This window comes from Centruroides vittatus, unplaced genomic scaffold (genome assembly GCF_030686945.1).
Source record: "Centruroides vittatus isolate TY-2023 unplaced genomic scaffold, ASM3068694v2 contig_751, whole genome shotgun sequence".
Classification (NCBI taxonomy): domain Eukaryota; kingdom Metazoa; phylum Arthropoda; class Arachnida; order Scorpiones; family Buthidae; genus Centruroides; species Centruroides vittatus.
In genome coordinates, this window is record NW_027122488.1 from 390,863 (window position 1) to 412,343 (window position 21,481).

General features: G+C 28.5%; 1 protein-coding gene across 7 annotated transcripts in view; it reads left to right on the forward strand.

The window, feature by feature from the left end:
- Positions 1–21,481, forward strand: part of LOC136981316 (protein abrupt-like) — a 135,479-nt gene that overhangs the window by 22,065 nt on the left and 91,933 nt on the right. For 2 of the 7 annotated variants that reach the window (XM_067277628.1, XM_067277629.1), the window contains exon 4: positions 9,326–9,441. The exons of the other annotated variants lie outside the window; for them this stretch is intronic. In XM_067277628.1, coding sequence (XP_067133729.1) covers positions 9,326–9,441 — 116 coding nt within the window. The remainder of the gene's footprint in view (positions 1–9,325; positions 9,442–21,481) is intronic. 7 annotated transcript variants of the gene reach the window in all.

Below are 21,481 nucleotides of genomic sequence, written 5' to 3' on the forward strand. Positions count from 1 at the left end.
TAGGGAAATTTCAACTTTCATGAAATTCCATAGAATGCAACTCTTAACATAAATCAAATTGTGGATGTATTTACTGTACTGTCATATAACAGACATTTCTCCAAAAAAAAAAAAAATTTATTATATGCACATTGTTATTGTTTGATGATAAGTGTGAAATTTAACTTGTTTATAGATAGGATTATTTATAGATAGTAGTAGCAATCAGGTTATTTGGTGAAACATTATTTATTAATAAATATAAAAATGAACTCTAAAAACATTGTTACAAAATTAATTCTGATTAAAATGGCTGATGTTAAAAAATACATTGAAAATTTTTCACATAATTATTTATTTTTGAAGCTTAAACTTTTAACAAGGCATTTTAAATATTTAATTTTTAAAGTATTAAATTTATTGGTTAAGCACTCATTGGACCCTGTCATTTTTATCTGCATGAGACTGAAAGAGAATATGTGATAAAATGCACACCATACATAATTTTCCAGCAAGTGGAGTTTGTGGAACAAATGTTTTCAGTTTATTTTATAAACCTGCTTCATGTTTCAAATTACACAATTTGAAATTCCAAATTTGAATGTTTCAAACATTTGATGGTGTTATTTATAAAATTATTACTTTTTTAATATTTTAATTTTCATTAATAAATTATATTAAATATTAAAAACTGAGTATATAAATAATAAAAATAATTAAATTAAAAAATAATAAAAATACAAATAAAATGAATAACAGGAATTCCAGATGCCTATGCATTTTTTATATATAATTAATCTGTGGGATTATCAAAGAATGATTGCCATGATTCTGAGTCTTTATGGTTAATACAATTATTTTTCAATGTGGTCTTGAATGCTTCCAATTTTTCCAGCATTCTTAATCGATATTCATTGTTGACCCTTTTTTTATTATTTTTGCTTCATTTAGATTTGCAGACTCCCCGAGCTCTGTTGCATATTGAGCTAAAATGGTTGTTGGTTTATTGTTATCTATGTCATATTTGTGTTCATTCATTCTACATTTTAAGGATCTAATTGTTGACCCAATGTACATAAGTTGGCAATTAAATCTTTTGTCTCTTACAGGGATCTGGTGCATTGTTGTTGTCTAACTTATCTTTACTGTTGTGTAGCAATTTGTAGATTGTGGCATTTCTCCAAAAGCATAAGCTGCATTTAAATATTTAGCAATTTGTTTATGAATCAATTTGAGTCTAGTATGAAAATCTATGATGATTTGTCTACTTGTTCAAGACATGGTTGTTTATTGGTGACCTCCCGTTGTGGATGCTTCCTATATTTGTTTTCCATTTTTTGTGCCAGTTTTTGTATAAACTTACTAGCATATCCATGTATTCTGGCTATTTTTTTTCTATACATTTGAGCTCTTTCATAGTGTTTGTGATGTCTGAACAGTATATATATGCTTGTCTGACTAGAGCTAGCAACACTAAAATTTTATAAGTAAATGGGTCATGCAAATGGAAAGTATGAATAACGGATGATAATTTGGTTTGTAAAACACCCGTGTATTAATATATCCATTTTGAAGAGTCATATTTATATCAAGGAAGTTTGTCTCCATATTGCTGCATTGATCTAATTTTAAACATAGGCCATAGGGGTTATTATTAAAAGCATTTAATACCTTGTTGATGTCTGGTTTTGATTTCCATATTATCGGAATATCATCTACATATCCTTCATAGAGAATAATTTCTGGTGAGAAATTCCTCAGAACTTTGTTTTCAAGTTGTCTCATGACCAATTTGCATAAGGACAATAAAATAATATATTTATTCTGTTGTAGAAAAAAGAAATATAAATATGTCAAGGGATAATGCTTATAAAAATTTGAGTGAGCAAACCAAACATGAAAATGGTATCAGATATATTACCTCAAAAATTAGCCATAAATGCAACAGTATGTATTCAAATACCGAAATTTGACTAATGGAGAAAGATTATTTTATATTAGCAGTTATGGTTGAATCTGCATAAAAAGGTTATATCATTTTTGTAACAAAGAGGCTACTCTTTCAAAATATCACTGCCAGGTTTCTGAACTCAGTATTTGTCTGTTCTATATCATGTATATAGATATTTCTGTAGATTAGTGGTTCTTACTATGTAATGCAAAACTTCTATGAGATCTTTTTTGGGAGTAAAATTTTATGTTGAACTTTTCAAATCCTTTTTCAATTTTTTCACTGTAAACGAAGTTATCTTTAAAATAAGATCCTAATGAAAATTTTCCAGTAATTAAAGTTAAATGCATAATTACCATATATGCCAGCATATAAGTCAATCCCAAGATTTTCAGTTAAATTAGACTTACACCCTTTGTATAAGTTGACCCCCTAAATATATGATAGACAATTGGTAGTTTAGAATTGAAAATAGGATATGTTAAAAGGAAGCCTATGACGAAAGTGTCTAATAAGGTCGCATGTCTTAAACTGAGACACTACCTATAATATCTTTCAATATAAAAAAACATAATATAGAAAACAATGAAATACAAAATATAGCTCACACACAAGAATTTACATAGGACTCAAGTAGCTGCTAAAAACCTTTAAGTTATCTAGGCAATATTGTATATCAGATTTATCAGTAAACATATTTAGGCTAGAATTAACACTTCCAGTAAAATATCAATAGTTTATACAGCAGAGTGCCATTACATATAACATATTATTATAAAATATAGTAAGCCTTTGCTTGCACTTTGTCATTTACATTAGTGATGTACCAAAGGTACAGCACTAATGCAATTTCTAATCATTGATACAGTTTTTAACAAAAGTTCTTAAAATTACAGCAGGAATAGATAACTAGTAAGAAAATCAACACCTTGATTTTCCAGCATAAAGAGTTGTACAAACTTTTTGTGCTGAAAAATTATGTAAGGTGTTGAATTTCTTACCATTTTTTAACAGCTGATATACCAACAGCACATAAGCTGTTAGAAACTGCATATGGTATAGTGTTTATTTTTACTGAATGCTTATTATTAGAATGGAAAGTCAATAAAAAAGGTTACAAATAGGTATTGCTCCAGAAGTATGCAACATGAAAATTTTATTTCTTCTGTGTTTTAATGTAATTCTTATGCACTGTACATTTAGGCACTTGTCCCATTTCTTTATCAAGTTGTCTATTCTAGAAGCAAAGAACTGTTTTGATTGGTTTTTGCAATCACTTCATGAAGACTTTTTCATCATGTGAAAAGTGAATTTGGACTGTTTGATCCATTGAAACAAGCCTTAAATGGAAGTCACTTGGAACTAAGTTTGAGCTATATGGTGGATGACTTAGCAGTTCAAAGTTGAGTTTATGGATTTTTTTTTAGTTGTCATATGTGTAGTTTCTAATTATGCATTGTCATGGAGGAGAAAACATCAAGTTCCAAAAGTTTCAGTTATGCCCATGAAATCTCAGTTCTCATCATTTTCAATATCTTGTAATAAGAAGCCACATTTTACTATGTGCTTGGAAGTGAACCAATAGCGCACTAAAGTAATTTGAAAATAAAGTCGTCATCATTTTTTTGTTCAGAGGGTGTGGTCTTGAATTTCTTGGAAAGTGGTGAGAATGGGTGTTCTTATTACTTTGAAGCCTGTTTCAATTCTAACTGGAAATGGTAGACCACAACTCATCTGTAACAATTCTTTGCAGCATATCTGTCCCTTCTCATTCATATTCTCTGACAAACCATCCACAGCTGCTTTTGCTTTGCTTTGAGATCACATGGAACCCACCAACTGCACTCTTTGTGAAATGAAAAGTTACATATATTGTACCTTGAGACAAAATGAGTGCAGCTTTAATGTCATCAACTATTCATTTATAGACTGCTTGTCATGAGAAAGTCTTCTCTTCCTACACTGGCATCATTTTCTTGTGAATGTTCTTTGATTTCTGTGGCTAAAAATCAAACAGCTCTTTGCTCAACTTCAGTACACTCTTCCAATACCTTTGTCATCTTTAACAACTGACAAACCAGTACTAAATGTGGAAGCCATCCATTGACTTGCTAACAGAATGGTATGTGATGATATCTGTTGTTGAAAATGGAAGCTTTAGTTACTATACAGCAAAATCAATAACTGTTTGTAATTTATTTATTGATATCCTGTCATATATTAAACTCTGTTAAGTAATTAACTTCACCAAAAACAAGTTTTAATTGAAAATATTTGTGACAGCCTGCCAGAGTTATGGTAAGTTGTGCACAATTAGTATTAGAACTGTTTGATTGGTTCATCACTCCATTGTGAAGGTTTACCCATTATACTTGTAGTATAAGTTGACATAAACTGGTTCATATGGTGCATATTTTTCTGATGTAAATACCTAAATTAGACTAACATCTAACTATATACAAGCTTCCGGTTTGTATATAGTTATTGGAAGTCATGTTATTTCAATTCAAAAGTTTTCTCCTGAATGGAGTTAGATAGATGATCAACATGACTTTATTATTAACAGGAAAAGTGTGATGTACAGAGGCATGACACTACTAAAATTTAGAGCAGTGTAATGAAAAATTGCAGCCTGGCATTGTGCTGATGTCACAATAAATAATTAAAATTAATAACTTTTGCTTATATAATTTGATAACTCCATAGTACAAATTATACAAGCCGAAATTGCTAATAAATTAAGGAGTACGGTTTTTATTTCAATAAAATGTTTTTTGAGACTGTCTCAGCATTGAATCAAAAGTTATTCTAATTTCTTATTAGAACAACTTTTGATATGTTGGGACAATTAGTCTCGAAATGTTTTATCAAAATAAAAATCAGAGTTATTAGCAGTTTCAACTTGTTTAATTAAACAGTTGTATATATTACTACATAGTAATTACTATATAGCAAGAACCAATTTCAATTATTTCTTATTTTTTCTTCAAACTGAAACTAATCGGATGATCCAAAATTTGTACTTTCAGGTACTGCTTGATTGATTGATTTTACTTTCAGGTATAACACTTAGGTGTAATAGAACAAATTATAAACAAATTGGTTTTTTGATAATAAGTAAATCATTATTCTATTATTACAAACAATGATAATGATTTTTAAAATACAAAATCTTTAATATAACTGAATACAAATGATGAATAATACATAGAATAAACTTGAATACTGTTATTGGATGACTCAACTGTTGTAGACATGCAAAAGCATAAAAAAATAAGATTCAGTATGTTTATAATAGATTTTTGGAACTTAATCACTTAGTCTTGTTTATTACTTTTTATATTAAATCTTATATTTCAAAATTTTCTGAGCTTTTGCAATATTAAAAAATATTGAATGTTTTATATTCATGGATCATATTTCATACTTATAATTAATAAATAAGAGGCATAATTGTGATAAAGGCCCAAAATTTTTAATTAGCTTAAATTTAATCTAAATTATAACATAAGTTTTATTAATACACTAACAAATTTGTAAAAAAAAAAAGTTTATGCAAATGTGTTGCTTATGTTCTCAAATAATTTTAAATAATTAACTTTAAAAGAATCATGAAAAGTAATTACATTGAATGTGATTTCAGTCTCTAGACTAACCAAATAATATTTTATTGTGAAATTACAGTAGAGCATAGATTATCCGACCCCCGATTAACCGACTGCGTTCTAGTTGGCAAATTCAAATGTTTGCTAGTGATGTGGCGCTACAATATTTAGTTATGTCTTGGCTACTTTTAATATTATTTTTGTTAAATTTTTGCATGTTTTAGCTGGCAGCACTGGCTCGACCATGAAAGGGAGGCTAGTATTTAAACTAGGCCTAATACACTATACTAATAATGTATTTTTTTCATACTTTTCGGTTATCCGACTTTTCAGTTATCTGACCAACCCCAGTCCCCAATTAAGTCGGATAATCAATGCTCTACTATACTTGTATTTCATTTTACTACTATAAGTTTTTATGGGAACTTTTTACTTTTTCTAGCATTATAGGATATGTATAAACAGAGGCATGTTACTTTGCTGATATATTATTCTTTTTAAAAACAAAGCAGTAACACAATACTTATGAATTATTCAAGAGATTGTAAACTGTTTTCTTTTTGTATGTAACAGGATGCTGTTTGTTTTTTTTATGGTGACATTTATGTCTTGGAAATAAAACAAAGATATTGTATCTACATTACCTTTTATTTAATAATGGTGATATATTTTTAGTTGTTTAAAATAAAAACATTAATGAGTGAAAGATGTTGGGGTTAAAAATAATTGTCTTCATTGTTTTAATTTTATAAAGTAATTGATGATATGATATATATAGTGTAAAATATAAATACAATTAAAAGTGATTGATAATTAACTGATACATTAAGATTTTCATCACACACACACACACACACACACACCCCTACCATCATGCTCCAAAAAGTGTGAGCAGCAGGCAAAAGGAGACCACACAATTCTATAATCATTTATTCAGCAACTTTCTCCATACCTTCCTATCCAGACACACTCGTACCTGGTCCTTGCACCCTTTCTTTTCATAAATTCATACTGTACATACTAGGGTTTCCCAAACGGGATCCCGGTTGTTTTTTTAACCCGGGAAATTTTTCTTATCCCAGGAAATCCCACAAATTAAAAATTCACTTTTTTCTTATTTTGTGTTAATGTTGGGGAAATTTTGCAAATAGAAAGTATAATTAACTCATAAACTGTCAGAATACATTTGTATTTATTAATTTTAAACCTACTTATTAGTTTTTTTTTTAATTTTTACTCTTTATGGCACTTCACAAATGGTCAATAATCAATACGTTGCTTATTTGTGGCAGAACTCTCAAAATTCTTTACCTGTAATATCTGTAATAATTGTGCTTATGTTGTCTTAATTTTTAACCATGCCCAGTAGCTTCAATAACTGTGTAATGCCAAGTTGTACAAATTGGGCCAGGATACGAACAAAGTCTGCAAGTATGAAGTTTTTCTTCATAACCTGATTATTAAAGACAAACGAACTGCCAAATTATTGGGCTATGATGTTTCAATTAAAGCAGTCGAGGTAGATAAATCAAGAATACTAGAGAACAAAAGAAGTACTACAATCTCGAAAACGAACTAGAAATTTTTCAGGATACAGGTGAAAAACACATAATATTTGTTTTCTCTTAAATGCATTAAACACAATTCCAATCACATCAATTGAATTGGAAAAGGCATTCTTGGTAGCAAGACTTTTCATTACTAAAATAAGAATTAGATTAAGTGATCGGAGTATTGACCATCTTTGCTTTTTAAAATCTTATAAAAATTTACAATATTTTGTATTATATTTTATTTAAAAAAATGAAAATTGCCGTCTAAGTTAGAAGTTTGATCTGAGTTCATTTTTTTAAAACTCAATTCAAGGCATTTTGTTGTTGTTGTTGTTGTTGTTGTATGCAGTTTCCAGCAAACTGTAATAAATTTTTTCTATTTGTGAAAATTTCTAGTAGTTCAAAGGAAATTTTTAATATATATCTTAACAGTGTTATTAATATGATTCTGGAGGTTGCGGAGCATCTTAAATTATTTTAAAAGATGAAAAATAATTATATCATTTGATTTTATGATAATTTGTATATGTTAAAAATAATTAATTTTGTCTTGGGATCCTGGGAAACAGTTCACTTTTATCCCGGAATCCCGGGACAAGCAAAAGGCCGAGAAATGAGAAACCCTAGTACATACCGTATTTGCTTTGCAGTTAGCTTCTCAACTCTGTCAGCCAGCATTTATGCAAATACTTTTCTAGGTATGGAAACTTATGCCATGGAAGTTCTTGCAGTCTGTCCTATTACTCTTATCCTTGCATGTTGGAACAGTCACATTTCTCCAATCACACAACATCCCAACATCTGTTCTTCCATATTTTAACATTTTTGCAGTCACACCAATCCAGACCAGGAGATTTGCAATTTTGCATTCTTCATCCAGATTTTCAAATATTAATTTAGAGAACTGTATTAAAATATTATGTTTTATTAATATCAAATAAATCTAAAAATCCTTGTTCTGCAAATTGTTCTAAAATTTACTAGAATTGCTTTTATAATTTACCATTGGCAATTGTAACTTGGGTGTTTTTATTCATTTGATGTAAATATATTCCTTTCAGAATTACAACACAATTTTTTTTGTTTTTAATATATGTTTTTGGGAAGAGTTATGCTTAAAATTATAGAATATTAACTTTTTAAGATGATGATGCCTAAAAATAATTTATAGCTTTACTTTAAAATATAATTTCTACGTTGATGAAAATAATAAAATGTTGCTAAATGTGAACACTAATGTTTAAATAAAAATAATTTAAAATAAAAAATATTAAACAGCAAGAGATTATATTATATGGTTATGAAAAGAAAAAAATTCAAATTATCATGATGTATAGATTACACATAATAAAAACATTACATTATAAATATTATAACTTTACAAATTACTTTCTTCTCAATAACTGGAATGAATTACAAAGCACACTCAATGAAACTTTTAACATCCAGTAATGAAATTTAATGTAAAACTCGAAAGTCAAGTTTTACATTAAATTTTGTTACTGGATGTCAAATGTTTTGTTGATTGCGCCTTACTGTAGCTTTAACTTGTAATATAAAATTGTGTATTTAAAAACATAAACTGTAAAATTGATAACATAATTATACAACTTGAACACTAACTATGTAGTGTATTTACTTGGACACATGGCAGGTTTCATCACTAATTTTTATTCAGTTGTTGTCCGAGTAAATACACTATATAGTTAGTGTTCAAGTTGCAGAATAAGTACCGGCACGGTTTCATAAATACAACAACATAATTATAGATAAAATGACATTATATATAGCAGGAACATCTGTAAAGAGTTATTTTAGTGTTTTTTTTTAAATTTTAATTTGTAATAATGTAATAATCAGTTTTTAGAATATCAAGTTAATTATTTTTGGAATTGTTTTGAAAAATTAGATTAATGTACAATCTCAACTTCAAAATTTCAGCCAGTTGTATTATGAAATATATAATTACGTAAAAGCTGCAATAATATAGTAAATTTATTAAATTTTACTTTTATTATAAATTTATAATAATTATCATAATAAGTTTTTCCGAACTTTTGAAGTTGAGACTAGAATTTTTATAAAATATGTTCAAAACTTATCAACAGTACTTAAATGATTTAATACATTATCAGACATCAAAGTTTTAACTGGAATTGAAAATATATAAGCAAATTTTAGTTGAGACATAACTACCCAAATTATGATATAGTTGAGACATATCTGCACAATTTCAGGTCATGTGATCTACCGGCAACAACAACAGTTTCAACAGTCAAACAGATATCCAATATTGATGGAAATATTGTCAAGCTCTGAGACACGAGAACAACTTTACCGTCATAAATCTCAAGTAAATCAATGATATTGTATAGCATAGAAATGGATTACTTTTTAAACTGGAAAAATTACAAAAACTATTTGTTTTTCTTAGTCATGTTTAATGTTTAAGAATGTTTGCAGAAAAAGTCTTCAATATTTGAAAAATTACAAGTCTGGTACATTTAAAATTAAATTACTAAAATCATTTACTTTTGTTAAAAAATTTTTTTGAATAAATGTTTTGTTCAATTCAATTTATATTAATCTATGGTTATTTAAGATTTTAATTTAATACATTCTTTACATGCAACACACATACTGTATTTTTTGGAAAATAAATATAATTTAAATTTTTCTGTATACATTAATAAAAAATTATCAAATCATCTAAGTCATAAGAGGAAATTGTTAATTGATGGATGAACTGTTGAACTAATTTTTGAGGAACTGATCTAATTTTCTGACAGCTTGAACCATCCTATTTTCATAATTATTAACAATTTTGAAATATTTCTTATGGCAACACAAAGCACATTGCTTTCATACATCCCTCTGATAAATCTTAGAGCAATTTTAGTACAATAGGCTTAAATAATTTTGAATTTTAAAACAATATGAAAACCTAAATTATTTGAATTGGCAGTTTTGGAAATGGTATAAATTCTTTGATATAAATCCAGAAAACTCCTGTTTCTGTGTTTATACAGTATTATACAAATATAAACATCCATACTAAACCTGATACATTACAATAAATCAACAACTGCTGCTGTATTACATTGGGCTAAATAACGGTTATAATAATTAGCTTTAGGTGTCATCTCGTAATAAATTGATATAAATGATATAAATAAAAAATCACACCTTAGATAATCTCTAGCAATAAATTTTAATAGAGCAATAATATTTTGACTAAATCCAATAGATTTTCCTCAGTTTGAACAAACAAACATTTTGAGTGAAAAAAAATGCAGAGAACATTCAGAACATAAAATCAAACACTTAAAAATTTAAATACTATGGAAAATTACCATAAAAGTAAATAAATTTATTAAAAATGGCTGACAGTAATTTACATAGTAAAATATCTAGCAATGAGTTGTGTAACTTTCCTGGATGTTATGAGAGTTTATTAAAAAATACCTTTTATATTAATAATCATAATAAATAAAATTGTGTGTGGCATCATCTGTTATGAGATTTTGTTATAAAAACTTTCTATATTTTTAATTATTGTAAAATGACAAAATGCTTAACTTTTAGGGTAGAGATGAATTTTATTAAAAACAACTGTAAATGCTAACAACAAATAAAATCTTCATTAAGTTAGACTCATTCAAAATGTGAAAAGTAACCATCCTCTGTCTCTCCACCCCCTTAACCTTTAACACTAAAATTTATTAGCATCAATGCCCCTTATACACAAGTTACCATGCCAAATTTCATAAATGCATCGTACTAACCTTATATTGCTTTGCAGTTATTTTTGAATTTGACATAGAATGCATTGGAAGCTAAATTAAACTCTGACCACACCAGAAAAATTTTTTCTAAAACTCCACCTGAAGGTTCTAGGTGGACCAAAAACATTTGTGTTATGTTTCAAAAATAACTGCAAAACAATATAAGGTTTGTGCAACTTATTTATAATTATCGCTTTGTTTATTAGATGGATTTTATCCAAATTTTATTTATCTTTACCCCATTCTGAGATATTTAACAAAATAGATGCACACAGAATAGAATTAGAATCACTTTCTTTTTGTTAGAGGTCTCAAAATGTGGAGATTCACAAAAAATTTTGAGGGTCAAATTTCAATAATTGCAATAATTTCCTTTGTTGTATATATAACAGTGGGAAAGTAAAATACAGTAGAGAACCGAAAATCGGAATCAATTGGGGACTGGGGTTGTTCAGATTAGGGATTTGTTCCGATTACGGTCTATGTACGAAAAAATATATTAACCTGTCCTATGTTCAAATTCTTCTCCGTTCCGTGTCGCTTCATGTTGAATTTTCGTCGATTTTAAGCCTAACGAAAATTTTTATAATAATAATCGAGGCTATCGTATCGTTAAAAATTATTTCTGCATTTTGTACAAACAAAATAAATATATTGAATATAAAAACACGAAAATTATACTTTAGAAGTAAATTTAGTATCAAAAACGTTCGATTCAGCACGATACAGTCCGACTGAAAATCGTGCCGAATACCGGCGATTCTGATTACCGGGGTGCCGATTTACGACTCTCTACTGTATATTGAAGAATACAAACAAATTTTGTTTTCATGATACATCAATTCACAGTCACCATTGTCCAAAAAAAAAAAAAAAAAAAAAAAAACAAATTTTCATCTACAGAGATGACCTTTTTATTTGGGGCTATACCGCTGTAAAAAAATGTGAATTGGTTAAATTATTGTTGGCCATTTTTAACAAATTACTTATTTTAATTTATGGTATCATAGCCAGAAGACTTTTTTTTAACCAGTTTACGCTTTTTTTTTTACAGAGATGTAATCTCAAAGTTTGAGATTATGCCTTTTGTCAGATTTAATGAAAACTGATAGAACAACTTTTTTCTTCCTTGCCCTAGCTTGCTTGTCAACTGGGTGTCATCATTGATGCATTCAAATTTTAGCCTTTAAGATCCACTGTGTTTTGTTTTTATAGATTAAATAAACTTTACTAAATACAAAGATTAAACACTTTTAGGTAAGTGTTATTAAACTTATTTTTAACTGTAGGTCAGTAATCATTTGTAAAACTGATGAATGAAATACAGCATTATCTCAGTATTCAAACACAAATTCTGAAAAAAATTTGTTCAGTCTTTAATTGAACAAATGTGACCCACTAGAATAAATTTCTGATTAATAATATATTTTTATTTTGTCATACATAAAAAATTTTTATGGTAAAAATTTTAAAAATGAAGATATTGCCGATATTTCTAAGATCAACAAGAAAGCTCGGAAGATGATGATACTTTGTAAAAAGAAAACACCCTCATTTAACTAAAATTAATATTAATGCATGATACAGTGCTACAGTGATTTTTAGTTAATTATTGATTGCTTTAATAAAAACATTTCTCTCAGTAACAAAAAAGAGTAGTATACTTTTGTTAACTTTTGGAACCTAATCCCATGTTTTGTATTAGTCCTTTGTTTTGTGTAGCATGGATTTACATAACATGACACTTTTTTGGAACCTAACTACTGTGTTATATGAGGGATACTTGCATTTAAAAAGTTGAAATGTTAGAATTTTCATTTAAGTTGGAAATTTGCCAAGTATTTAAATTATATAGGCAATAATAACTTTAAATATAACATGCTTAAAATTTGTTTCTTGAACATTTATGTTGATTTTTTTTGTTTTGTAAGCACTATAAAGTGCAATTAATCGAACACAAGACATCCTTTTATTTGTTCATTTAGTTCAATGAACTAAATGAACAAATAAAAGGATGTCTTGTGTTCGATTAATTGCACTTTATAGTGCTCATGAAACAAAACATACAACAACACAGTTTCAAATTGGCAAAAAAAAATTTACATTGATGATAAAAAAAATTGTTTCTTTTTTATGTTTACATTAATGCTTGTATCTATTAGTCCATGTAGAACTTTTTATCTCTTATATTTGATTTTATTTTCATAAGTTGCAATAAAACATTTTTCCACCTTTGTCAGAAGTATAAAGTATGCTAGGTACAGAAGGGCAATTTCTTCCTATTTAACTATAATGTCTTAAGACAATGCTTCTTCTGTATACATTGTTTTATGCTTGCTCTGATGGATGTCATAATTATGCTTTTTGATCTTTTATTATTCTAACCACACGTGCCTGATTACCGGTGTTGGAAAAAACGAAAAAATACGTCGTTAACGTTTTCGAACTTTGGAAGTTTTTCTTCAGACGATAAAAGCGACGGAGCGCAGATCCAAAAATAGAACAATTATTTTTAAACAAAATCGAACACTTCACATTAAAGTCATTTGATCGAACATGTGCATTCCCAGTGTTCCATGAATGTAGAAGCTTATTATTCTAACAATCTAACAATAATCCTTATTCAAAAACAAGTTTCAGAGAGAGTGAATTACAATCAAAGATCTAGTTTCATAGAACAAGGGATCTTATCTTTTTCATTATCTATTGGGCTGCAATTTGAAAAAATTGTAGACTTATAAATTTCCACTGTCATTCATTTGTCTGTGTCTGTCCTTCCTTAATCTCAACAACAGCGTTAGATAGATGAAAGTCAAGACCAGATATAGAAAGATTAGAAGCAGGAGTTCCCAATTAACTACATACAAACTTCTGATCTAGACTGGAAGTTACATAATTTCGATTCAAAGATCTTCCCTGGAACAGAGTTACGTAGATGAATGTTGTTGTCAGGAAAAGTATGATGTACAGAGAAGACCCTCATAATTTGAGATTCAGAACATATTTAAAATTTATTTAAGTTAAAATATATGATTAAAAAATTGCAGCCTGGCATTGTGATGATGTCACAATAATTTTTTGTTCATTAATTGATAAAAGATTTTTTCTACATAACTATCATTTTAAAAACAAGCATAATCTTTCTACATATAGGATTTGTGAGCTATTTATGAGTTCAGTCAGATTTATAAATGTACTGTAAATTCCTGCATCTAAATTGACCAAGATTTTCAGTTTAAAAATCTGATTTAGACTGACCTTTGCATATAGAAGATGTAATTCTAAAAGTAAAGAATGTTTGTTTCTCTAGATATTTTTATTTAAAATAATGAAACAATACTTATTTTACAACACATATGATAACTTAGCTATTTTTCTATGTAGTCACCATACAAATTTAAACATTTGTCTTAGTGTATCACCAGCTTTTCTATTCCTTCTGCACACTCAGTTACCACCAAGTTTTTGAACCAGTCATTAACTGCCTCTTTCAGTTCGTTGCCACTTCCATAGTGATTCCTGGCCAAAAAATCTTTTAATTTTGGAAAAAGGTGGTAATCGCTCAGAGCCAAGTCTGGGCTATAAGGAGAAAACTTTTCACTTAAACTGCTGAAGCAAGTTCTTCGTCAACACAGCAGCATGCGGATATGGATATGCGTTATCCTGAAAAAGCACAATGCCTCTGGACAACAATCCCCACTGTTTGTTTTGAATGGTGCGGGGTAGTTAGTGAAAATCTACAGACAGAAAACCTTGGTTATCTGTCTGTAAAATTAAATAGGGTGGACTTTTTTTTGCATTCAAAAAGTGTATTACACTATGAACTATACACTTGATGGAATCTTTAATTTTGTCACACTATAACCAGTAAATGATCATGGCTCGCTGCTAGCTTCAGACTGGTGTGAAAAAATGAGAAGGTACATGATGTAGCGGTGGGGAGAACTGTGCGGCTTGTCAGATCAAAACATTCTTTTCTTTTAGAATGATCCTCGTAGATGGGGACCTCCTGAACTTACAGTAGGCATACCAGTAAGCTAGAATTGTAATGTGGATACAGTAAGACCTTGTTTAGCACTTTCTTGATTAACACTGATTCAATATAATGCTGTCTGTTTAAAGCCTTAAAAAAAATCAAAATTTATGTTGATTCAAATTATCACAAAATTTCATTGATTTGTGTATAATATGATTACTCTCTAACATGAATCAATCAGCAAAAGGTGGCAATTTGTCGTAGTACTGTACTTCCCCTAAATCTGTTTGTTCGGTGCAATTTTGGAAAAAATATAACATTATGGATGCCATAGGCAATATCGACTTTGCTTGGCATGAATTAACTGATACCTTCTTATACACTCAATTCATGAATTTATGGCTGGAGATATCCAAGGATTCTCAGAAGAACCTGTTGTTGACCAAATTGTCAACCTAATTAATACAGCAGGACTAGATGTAGATGAGCAGGATATTGAAGAGTTACTTGAGGTTTCTGATGAGAGTTTAACTAATGACAACTTTCAAGAACTGGCAGAACAAAGAATTCATGTAGAACTGGAAAATATTGATTCTGAAAAGGAAGAACTAAAGAACTTGTTACAGATTTCCTTTGTAAAAGTTTGTTAATGATAAACGAAATCGTTGATCAAATTGTAGCAAATGATCCAGATTTTGAAAGGCATGCAAAAACAAGATGAGGTATTTTGGATGCAATCTCCTGTTACCTACATTTGCTTAAAGGAAAATAGAAGAGAGTGACAAATGACACTAGACGACTTCGTTGCAAAAAGAGCCAGGATCTTTGTCACAAAAAAATGAACTTTATATTTCTGTGTGCATACGTTTGTGTGTTATGTAACATATATTAAGCAAATTAATATAAATATAACTTAAAATTAAAGTAAAATCTGTTTATTTTTGGGGGTGTGTTTCCCTTTTCCTATTTACTATGTGTTAAAATGACCTCATTTAACACTGTTTCATTTAGCATTTTGTTGTCTAGGAATGCATCCTAAGTGGTAAACGAGGTCTTACTGTACCATATAGTGTAGCCTACAACAAAATCATATTATAAAACTGTATCAATTCACTTTTGTTGAGACATTACTTATAATACCTTTCAATGTAGGAAGATATGAATTATATAGCTAGTACAAAAATGATATGGACAACAGGATCTATGAAGTACAGTAAGATATTCAAGAAATTTTCAGGCATTATTGTGATAAGATAACTTACCAAAGATTTTTAGGTTGTACTGAAACCTATTAAAGATTATACGTAAGTTTTATCTTGAGAAAACCGTGTTTTATGTTTTCTTTCTTGCGAAGACACAATGCAGTGACAGTTGATTTAAAACACTGGGCAAATTTTCATCCTTTATTCGGTTGGTACCAACTGAATGAAGGATGAAAATTTGCCCAGTGTTTTAAATCAACTATCACTGCATTGTGTCTTTGCAAGAAAGGATTGTACATAAGGTCAACCATAAACATATCTGAGCCAAAATCAACATTTTCAATAAAACATTAACAGTATACACAGTATAATCTTATATATCAAAAGAGATGATATTTCTCATGGTATATATTATTAGAACACTATAGCATGCCTTTGCTTATGCACTGCTATTTGCATTAGTGAAGTACAGTTGTTGCATTAGCTGTTGCAATGTGTGGTATAGTATTTATGTATAATGAAGTTTTATTATACAATAAAGTTTGTCTGAAACAGAATCTGAATAAATCTGAAATCATTTAAATGGAAAAAATTCTTCAGAATGAAGTGATTTTCTATGTGAAATTTTACTAAAAGCTGGAAATCTGTCCAATCTGGAAATGGAAGATATTTTTGGGTACAGAAAATTAACTTCACCTGAATAAAGTAGAAAATTATGATTCCACTTGTAAACAAATAAGTAAAAATCATCTCCAGGTATAGCACTGCAGAACTTGACAAATTTTATTCCAAGAACAATTTCAAACCTTTTCGGAGAAACAAAGGTTGTGTGACAATAGAATTAACAAGAGATAGAATCGAATACTTTCAAGAATTGGAAGGAGTTTCCAAGAATGTACAACTAATGTAATTCCTGAAAACAGTAAGAATAGTGTCAGTTTGTTTGTACAGAGTAGTTAGTTACTAACTATTACTGATATTCAAGAACATATTGATTAACAATGTTGGTAATTAATTGTTAACTTCAATCTTTGTAATTAGACTATTAAAATTTTTCAAGAAGTCAATCACAGAATAACTTTCTGCCTGTATTTTTTGTAATGAAATTATAATTTCTGATGGCAAAGTGAGACACTAGTCTTTAGTTCTCCAAAGCATGGTTGATGTCATGTGAGCTCGTAAGGATTGCATTGAATACCTAGCACAAGTTCTTGGGAACAATGAGAACTTTTTCAACCAAATCAATTCTTGCATCTGAATACTCCCATTTTTAGTTGGAATCACATTGAATTAAAAAATTTTTTATTACTAGATAATTAAACTAGTAATAAGAAATTTTTTTTACGCATGTAAAAGTGATTTTACCATACAAAATGAACATAACTGTGTGACGTTTATCTGGTATCATTTAAAGATTGAGTATTTTTTTCCTATTTTCTTAAACTTGTTTAAAATGGAAAAGTAATTCAGTACTGTTTGATTCTAGTTTATATGGATAATACTGTATTAAATGCTCCAATTCTATGTTAAGTAAGTTCACTAACATGAATTTTAGTTAACCTGAGCAGGCTGTTATAAATATTTTTATGATAAATGGTGTTTAGTGATTGTTAGAAACACTGTTTCACTTGAGGATATAAAATATGAACCCTATATTTTATATTTTCTACATAAATTGACCCCTGGTTTTGGACAATTTTTTTATGCTTAAAACATTGACTTATATGCCAGCATATATTCACCTATGTAAAACAACAAAGTGGATTCAACAATTTGCAGGTGGAAGAAACTCCACCAAAGATGAGCCACACTCTAGTTGCCTGGCATTGCAGCTTCTCCTGAAAATTGCTACACAATTATAAGCCCAGGATTATTTTAATGTGAGAAAAATATTTTCATAATTGAAATCTAGAAATTACGAACGTGGATGCTGTTGTGAAAAATTCTTTAACACTTTTTTTTAATGTTTTGTAAACATTGTTGCCTACAATAGAAGTTTGATGTTGAGATCATTTTTAATCTATAATTTTTTAATAGTGTTTATCTGTCAATTGAAGTTTTTTGCTTCAAGTTGCCTACTGTTTATAGTTCCTGTATGGAGTGAAAAGGATTTAAAGAGGATTTAAAGGACTCGAACACTGTTCATATTGTCTAGATTTTCAATTATGAAAATATTTTTCTCAAATGTTACACAATTACTTGTCAGCGTGCAAAAGATATGCTGGACAAACATTTGCTGCCTGCAGTTCATGAATGGCATCCTAATTCTGACGACACAAATTTTGTCTTGCACTGGGACAATAGTCCGCCACACAGAGCTCAGGGTGTCTAAGATTTTCTGTTAGAAAAGGCCATTGAAATATTGCCGCATCCTCTGTACTCACCAGATTTTGCTTTGAGTGACTTTTGGCTGTTTGCAAACCTGAAGGATTCACTCTGTGGTATGCATTCTTCATCAAGATCTGCTCTTGATAGTGCAATTTTTCCACTGTGCAAACTCATTTTCTGAAGTCCTTTGAGTTCTGAAGGACACCAGAAAATGAGTTTGCACAGTGCTTTGACAAGTGGTTAAAGAGATGTCAAGTGTGTCTTGACAAAGATGGGAATTATGTTGAAAAGTTACTGTTGAAAATTTTAATTTTTTAATTAAATATTTTTTCTTGATGGGTTCTTGGTGATGATATTGTTAATTTAATATGTACTTCATATAATTTTTCTGTTATATTTATTACAGTATTAAATTATTATACATATAATTATAGCAATTAAACAAGGTTTAAATAAGATTAATTTATAATTCAGAAATATAAAAATAAACGAATTTTATGATCTGTAATTTGTAAATTTTATATATTTTTTTCTTTATGATAATATACATGACATCATTTATGATATCCAACAATAAATAATGTGTTTTGAAAATCAGTTTTTGTATGAAAACAAAGCTGAAAACTTTAAACTTGTGTATATTGTATATAAGCATACATATAGAAGAAAAATTAACATCAAAATTTTATGTAAAAATTTTTCCTGTATTTCTCTTATGTTAAATATTTTGAATATGACTTGAAATTTGTATTTTTTTTGAATTTGATGAATTATGTAATAAATATTGTTGTTGCTTTTTTCATTTGATGTAGTTTTATTATGAGAACAAGTTTGGATAAGAAATAACATTCTTAATTTTGAAATTTATATGATAAATATAAATTTGAAAAACTGCTCATATGTAATTTATATTGTTATTACAAAAGTAGTGTAATTAATAACAACCCTAAAAATTATAGCTGTTAAATGTAATTACCCAAATTCTAATCAGAATTATTTATCAGTAATCAGTTGAATTTGCTGATTACTAAGTGCTTATTACAATTAATCGTTCAGTCATCAATTTAATATATAAAAAGATTAGAAAAAGTATGGCTTGCAGTAAGGATTAAACATGTATTTTTGCATACTGAAAAAGAATATTACTAATTACACTAGTCAGATACTCTGAAGTAGGTTTTTGAAGTTACATTATTTTAAATGGACACATTCAATATATTAAGCTGTTTTTATTATACACTTAAAATAATTAGTCACGTAATGAAATGTAATCCATAATATTTATTAATCTTTGTGTAAATCTTAGTTTTTTGTGATTGTCAATGAAAATAAAGGGAAATCAAATTATTAAATAATAATTACATTCAGGACCAAATACATATTAAAAGAGTTGGGTAGTGAAAGAGTATTTTACTGAATTATTTAGTATTTAAACAAGGTTTAAATAAATTAATTTTGTTGTAATAAATTTGAAATTAGTAAATTTATAATTCAGAATATGACTCTAATACAAAATTATTACATATGTCTAGCAATAATAACATGTAATTTTTTTTATATTTTATACTTTTGATGAGCTGAATATACTTATACTTATACAGTAGAATCTCATTTTAATAGATCACTTTGGCTGCCATAAATCATTCATTATTCCAAGTACCCATTATATTGCAAAAAACTGTTTTCTCACACACCAGGAAAATATCCGTTGTTAGAAAAACATTTCCATTTTTTTTTTTAACTCCCTAAATGTAAGAAATACTTGTAGTTGAAATTATTCAGTTTCTTCAGATCTCTCTTCTTTATTCTACAAAAACATATATGTTGCAAGATCATACATTTATGTCATAAGTGTGTACAACAAAAATGATAGAAAGAAGATGGTATTGAACAAGGCAAAGTACAGCACATGTGCTTGTTAGCATTTCATTTGATTTCACAATTCATTAAAAAACTTGCCCATCTTGATTTGTTTTGATGCCATTTTTCTGCCCATGGAGTACAACAATCAGAATCAATAATTAGTGCACTACTGGAGGGCACTGACATGCAGCTACAAAGCAATGTTAGCAATGTAAACTGTGACAATTGTATGTGTATTTTACTTTGCATGCAATGTATTTTTTTTAAATTCAGTACTCAGAAACACCTAAATATTAATTAAATGTTAAAAAATGCAATGTTTTCAGTAGTTGAGGGATATAAAAAATCCATTATTTTGAGTTACATGCCCACTAAAAGAAGCTAAATTTACATTGATTTGGCAGGACTTGGGAAAAAATCCATTATTCTGAGAAATTTGTTGTTCCATGATCTGTTGAAATGAGATTCTACTGTATCGTGAGCCTTTGTAATCAAACATGATTCATAGGAGTCTAAATGAGAATTAATTTCAATTAGTTATAACTTGTTTAATACTTCAGAAAGTTTATAATCTATTAAAAATTCTGAAGTTAATAAATATCAAGTTACAGTTGTAGAATATTGAAGGTATGAGAATTAGAAGTTGAATATATCTATCTATAGAAGAATGGATGAGTGACTTGTTTCTTATGATTATAAATGAAAAACTTTTATCTATCTTCTAGTGATAAAAGATTAAACAAAACAGATGTTTCATTCAAATACTTCTGTTATAAACAGAAATACATTGTTATCAAGAAAAGGTTTCTGGAATAAAATTAAATTTTAGGATGTTTAATTTTATGTATTAATTTATGTAAAAATCAAATAATAAATTTTATACAAAAATGACAAAAATTCCTAACAGATGTATGATTTATTTTTACTAATTTGTATAATAGAGAATAATAATAATACGAATACAGTAAAAACTTGATTTAATGGACAAAATTTCTGGTCCATATACCATATGTGAAAACTAATGCAATGTTAATTGGGCTGCTATTTGCAAAAATTGTAGACCTATAAATTTCCACTTTTGTCCATCTGTCAGTCTGTCTTGCTTTAATCTTGAGATTGGAGTTAGTGAGATGAAAGAGGAGACCAGATGTGGGAAGTTTAGGGTCAGGAGGTCTTGATCAACTGTATATGAACTTCCGATGCAAACCAGAAGTCATGTTATTTCAATTCAAAAAGTTT